The sequence below is a fragment of the Ranitomeya variabilis genome, chromosome 4, assembly GCF_051348905.1.
Source record: "Ranitomeya variabilis isolate aRanVar5 chromosome 4, aRanVar5.hap1, whole genome shotgun sequence".
Classification (NCBI taxonomy): domain Eukaryota; kingdom Metazoa; phylum Chordata; class Amphibia; order Anura; family Dendrobatidae; genus Ranitomeya; species Ranitomeya variabilis.
This window is the reverse complement of record NC_135235.1, coordinates 428,023,929-428,030,190: the sequence shown is the minus strand read 5'-3', so window position 1 is coordinate 428,030,190 and position 6,262 is coordinate 428,023,929. Positions and strand designations below refer to the sequence as shown.

General features: G+C 40.0%; 1 protein-coding gene across 3 annotated transcripts in view; it reads right to left on the bottom strand.

The window, feature by feature from the left end:
* Positions 1 to 4,666: 4,666 nt before the first annotated feature.
* CSNK1D (casein kinase 1 delta) overlaps positions 4,667 to 6,262 on the bottom strand; it is a 65,631-nt gene continuing 64,035 nt past the window's right edge. For all 3 annotated transcript variants that reach the window (XM_077251370.1, XM_077251369.1, XM_077251372.1), the window contains one exon: positions 4,667 to 5,573. Coding sequence is in view for 2 of the 3 variants with exons in the window: in XM_077251369.1 (XP_077107484.1) it covers positions 5,523 to 5,573 (51 nt within the window). In the remaining variant the exon portion in view is untranslated. The remainder of the gene's footprint in view (positions 5,574 to 6,262) is intronic.

Below are 6,262 nucleotides of genomic sequence, written 5' to 3'. Positions count from 1 at the left end.
TCCACAGTTCTATTGCATTCTTAGGTCTTGTATCAACAAGAGCATTTTTTATGTCACTCCACAAATTGTCAATCAGATTGAGGTCTGGGGATTGGGTTTCCACTTCATAACATTAATCTTGTTGGTCTGGAACCAGGGTGTTGCCCACTTGCTGGTGTATTTGGGGTCATCCTGCTGAAACACCCATTTCAAGGGCATTTCTTTTTTAGCATAAGGCAACATCAACTCTCAGTATTTTGAAATATTCTAACTGGTCCATGGTACCTGGTATGCAATAAATGGGCCCAACTCCCTAGTATGAGCAACATCCACAAACCATTATGCTTGCAACTCCATGTTTTACAGTCTTCAGTGTACTGTGGCTCGAATTCAGTGCTTATGGGTCGTCTCACAAACAGTCTGCGGCTTTAAGACCCAATAAAAAGACTTTTGCTCTCATGTGTGTAGACTGTTGCGCTACTTCTCTTTAGGCCAGTTAACATGTTCTTTGGCAAACTGGAACCTTTTTTTCAGCAATGGTACTTTACAAGGGTTTCTTGCAAATTTGTCACTCATTGTCAGGACATTATATCTCCTATATTTCCTTCATGGGGTGTATTTAGATGTAATACGAGCACATCTTCTAATGACCTAAACTAACAGAATCTACATTGTTAGTACAAATCATTAGATGCATACTTGGGCTCTACTTTGTTGCCATAATATGGGCACAAGAAACTCGGTATCTCACTTGTTTAAAACCAGCCTTTTTTAGTTATTTTAAAAGTTGATCCAATGAAGAAATTTTTTTCAGGAAATATGTAACTTTGCTACAAAGCAAACTTTTTTGTTATTTTATTGAATAGTAACTATTTATGTAAGGCATTTATTGTATAATTCTGCTGTCTTACAGCACAATACAGTAGTATGTTTCAGGGCTGCCAAGCTGTGAATACCAATAAATGAAAACGGAAACTAAAAACCACTCCCCCATTGTCAGTACATATCATTTACATTGATTGGAAGGCTTTCCATTCTTCTTTTGAAATATATCTGTATCAGATGACTAATTCAGCTTTGGTAGCAGTGGTGGTCATACAGATATTACACGTACAGACTAGAACGCATTTACACCATTGGTATCTATAAACATTACAATGCTTTCCCCTTATTTTATGTAAATATTTCGGCCACGAGACTGCAGAAAAACTCCACCCTTGTGTACTATGTGACTAAGGCCTCCTTCAGACATCTGTGAATCACGTACCAGTTTTTCAGTGGTTTTCACAGAGAGAAAATGAAACCACTAACTATGAGCTGTTCATACCTGTGTTTTTTTGCGAACAAAATCATGGCGTCATGACCGTTTTTTATTTCGGTCTCGGATGAAAATTACCTACAAATCCCAGACCGCACAAGTGCTTGGCTGTCTGTGATTAACATCGTAATGAGTAGGAGAAGTTTTGCAATTTCATTTTTTCATATGTGAAAAGCTCTTAAATTCTGATGGTAAAAGCTAACACATGAACCAAATGCTGATGAAAATTTGATTCAAAAACACCGATGACACTCGGAAAAATCACAGAAGTCTGAATGAGGTTTTAACGTCCATAAAAACACTAGGCACTACTAAGTGTCTGGTTACATAGCTCTCAAGTGTCCTGGATTAAGTGGGACAGTCTGGATATTGGTTAGCTATCCCGCTGTCCTTGGAGGTGAGGACAATGTACCGACTTTCAGGGTACGTGTCCACGTTCAGGAAACGCTGCGTTTGACGCTGCGTGGGGCCGCAGCGTCAAGCATGCAGCGTCCAGATGTTCCAGCATAGTGGAGGGGATTTTATGAAATCCCGTCTCCACTATGAGTGGTAACACGCATCCGTCGGCCCTGCGACTCCAGACATGCCGCGCCAAATGCAGTGTCAAAAAAGTTTTTTCAGGGTCCACAGACGTTTTTAGAGAAAAAAAAAAATGCACCAACACTGTACAGTGGAATAGCAAATTTTTTTGCGGGTTTTCACTGTCCAAGCAAACTGGATGTGATATCATGGCAACTCCTCCCCATTGTGCATCTAAAGGCGATGCTGAACTGTGTGGTTTTGGCACTTTTGTTCTCTATTGACTTCGTTGTGGAGCTTGGAAAAAAATGCATGTTGACATACACGAGGACTTCAGCATTATGTGGTAGAAGTATATAGATGCTTATCCCAGTCACTACCGATGATTTATACAGAGCTCATTATTTAGAGAACTGCTACTTCTGCAGCAGATAGAACAGTGATTTTTATCCAAACCGCAGTAAGCAGCCTACATCCTGCTGCACTCAGAATAGGAAAAGCTGGTGACACATTCCCTTCAAGTTAAACTGAGCATCTTCTTCATTTGCAGTAGTTCCACTAATTCCAGAAGTGTTTTTTTTTTTAAGTGTCAATCCATTTCAAAGTTATACCCCCTAGTAATAAAAATGCTAATTTTCAGTTTAACCCCTTCATGACCTTTGACGTAAATTATGTCACAAGTTGCGTCCTGCCATTGATGTGGGCTTGCACGCCTTTAGCAACCACAGGTGGAGCGGTGTCAATCACAGACAGCGAGATTTTACACGCAGAGGCCAGAAACGCATTGCTAATTCATCCTGCGATCACATGATGAGTGGTCACAACAGCCAGGGTCTGTAAAACACCCCTGCACCGGTTATTGCGAATCTCCTGTGAACACCAGCTTGTGGCCGGCAATCATCATTTCTGCTACACATAGAAGTGCCGAAGTCTTGTTATGTGTAGCACTAGCGATCGGATGATCCCAGCTTCAAATCTTCCAAAGGGACTATTGAAATCCGAAAAAAAAAAGCTTTAAAAAAATATTATATATATATATAAAAAAGTTCAAATCACCCCCTATGAACCCCACTGAAAATAAAGATTAAAAAAAACAACAACAAAAAAAACACATTTGTTATCGCCGAGCTCAGAAATGTCCGATCTATCAAAATATAAAAAGAAATTAATCCGATCGGTAAAAGGCAGAACGAGAAAAACAAGAATCAAAATGCCAGAACCACTTCTTTCTTTGGCCGCCACTGCATTGCAATAAAATGAGGTGATCAAAACATTTTATCTACCCCAAAATAGTATAAATAAATACGTCAGCTCAGGGTTAAAAAAAAAAAATAACCCATCACCCAGCCCCATAGCCTTAAAAATGAAAATGCTACCGGTCTCGGAAAATGGTGACATAAGCTCAATATTTTTTGATGTACAAATTTCAGAATTTTTTTCCCCACACTTTAAGTGTGGGAAAAAAACACGCAGATACCAAACATGTATAGGTGGGAGATTTTTTTAAATCTCCCACCTATACATGTTTGGTATCTGCGTACGCGTACTGACTTGGGGAATCATATTGACGCATCAGTGTTATCATACAGTTAATATGGTAACTAAAAAAAATTGTGGTTTTGCATTTTTGTTTTGCAAATTCACAATGCGGTGTCATTCAAACCTACATCTTGTCCTGCAAAAAAACAAGCCCTCATACGGCAATATTGATGGAAAAAAAAAGAGTTATGGAAGACGAGGAGGAAAAGATGAAAGCACAAAAACGCATGGTCATGAAGCGTGTTAACATGGTGAACACCACGCAGTTTTCCTGTGGGCATTTGCTTTTTCTCTTCATTGATATAAGTTGAAACAGAAAAAAAAAAATTCAGAAACTGATCCAGAATCAGTGGCAATTGGAGGAGCGACTGCATTTAATAATAATAAAAAAAAATCCCGTAAAAGGTCTTCTTTAACCCCCCCGCATCCCAAAAAATTAAATATGAAGACAGAGTTGTAGAAGTTACGAATTTATTTACACACTTTGTAAAGTACACAAATACAGTAGTGATACAAATTGTTTTCTCAGCAATAAGTATCAATGTACAGGATTTCTTAAGATCCCAGGAAAACATTCTGTCATTATGGCAAATGAGGGAATGGGCGCTCCCCTCTGTTGTAATTTACGATGCTTTCAACAGTATGTAAAGACCTTGTGTACAGTGGTTAAAAAAGTTGGTTAGTCGACAGGACATTCACAGATATTTACAGAGAGAAGCACATTGTGAAAATTGGACAGAGCACATGGGACATGCGGAAATATTACATGTTAACTAGCATACACAGACGACTCCTTCCATGACGATCCGCACACTTTAGAAATACTCGGTAATAAAACATTCTTACATTAAGAACATAAAGCCTTACCTACTGGAAATATCCATCTAACAGACTGCATCCTGTACCATAAAAAGTGAAGCCTACTGAATGAAGAGGAAATTTAACCTTTAAAAACACAGCTGAAGACCACATCAAACATTGGAAACCCGCCCTACCGCCCCGCCGCACCCCCCTTAGCACCCTCCCCCTGACCCTCACGAAATTTAGACATTCGTCAATGTTGCACAACCCATGTATGGGTAGCCAGTGGTAGGAAATAACACCTCTACCAAGGGCCTGTGCTGCCGAATATATGAAGGACAAAGAGTAACAACTTCAAGAGTCAACTGTACGTACACTTAGTGGCTTCCACCTTTTACTTGCTACAGTGAGAACTTGAGGCTTAAACGGTGATGCCTAAATGCTCTAATGCCGCACTTCTATACGGCAACGCTACAAAATGTGTGTGTGTGAGATGGGTTTTTTCTCTCCTCTTTTTTTTTTGTATGAAGTCAAAAGGCATCAGAGTGATATGTCCTAAAATTAACAACAGAGGGGGTGAGGGAGATGAAAAATGGAGGCGAGAGATTAAAAAAAAAAACCCCAAAAACTAAAAACCCCATCACAAAGCAATGAAAGGGATTTCAGAGAAAAAGATTTTCAATAATACAAATGATCGCCAGTGCTTCAAAGAACATTACTTCTACAAAACCCCTTTATCTAGGTATGCATAGGAATGCTTTATTAACCCCCAGTAAAAACAGAAGAAAAGTGTGAAAAACTAAAATCAAATAAAAGACAAAAGAATTAAATAAACAACATAAAAAAAAAAAATTGTACATGAAGCCCAAATGTACTAGTATGTCTCCATTCCAGTAAAATCTTGGCCAGCGAACCTCAGATCTAGCTCCTGCTACATCACTGTCATTGTAGAAGAAAGACAGACAGACAAATCTGGCACATTTATTCATGGAGCGTTGGTAACAAAAACGGATACAAAGCCAAGTACAGAAGAATAAAAAGGGCCCCTTAAAGAAAAACACAAAACCTAAAATAAAAATGGCATTTCTGTATTTGGCGCTTAAAAGTCTACATCTGCACTGGTGGTCAAAAGTCCGAAAGGACAATACATTTTTCTCCCCAAACCTCCGCGAGCTGGTCATTTTTTGTTCACAACGCCATCTTTGTAAAAAAGCATGTAAAGCTCCATTTTGGATTTGGTTGCTTTTATTTCTGGGTCTTGTTGCTGTGGTTGTGCCTTTTTTCATTTTTTTTTTTTTATTTTTTGCTAGTGAAACCATTGAAAGATTAGCCATGCACTTATCCGCCCCTCCATGGGGGAATGTGTTCATCGGTGAACAGTTGAAGGAAAACCGCTGGAAGCCACTCGGCTGGGAATCTGCAAAGGAAGAAGAAGGCGACAATCATGGTCAATGGATTATAAATAACGTGATAGTCAGTACACTGCAAAGGATGACATATGAAAGATTCAGCAGGACCACCTGGAGGAGGGCTACTAAAGCACGATACTGGAAGACTGCCCAGCATGACGTAGGGGCAGAATACTGAATACCAATGATATAGCATTTGCCAGGCTTCTTGGTGCAACTTTGATATCTGAGTTTCCTCTGCTTCACATCTGAAAGTTCTCTGAATGTTGAGCTCTGTATTTTCCTGCCCACACCACTGATTGATAACCTGTGTACACTGCGCATAGGCAGAAAGCTGCCAAGCAATGGTGGAGGCATGGTTGTTCAGAGCACATGAATATGGAGGACTACCTAGCAGCAGGTTTACTAGTAGTCTGTAGTGATGAGCGAGTGTACTCGTTGCTCGGGTTTTCCTGAGCATGCTCGGGTGACCTCCGAGTATTTTAGTGCTCGGAGATTTAGTTTTCCTTGCCTCAGCAGCATGATTTACAGCTACTACCCAGCCTGAGTACATGTGGGGATTCCCTAGCAACCAGGCAACCCCCACATGTACTCTGGCTGGGTAGTAGCTGTAAATCATTCGCTGCCGTAATGAAAACTAAATCTCCGAACGCTAACAAACACTCGGAGTCACCCGAGCGTTCTCAGGAAAACCCGA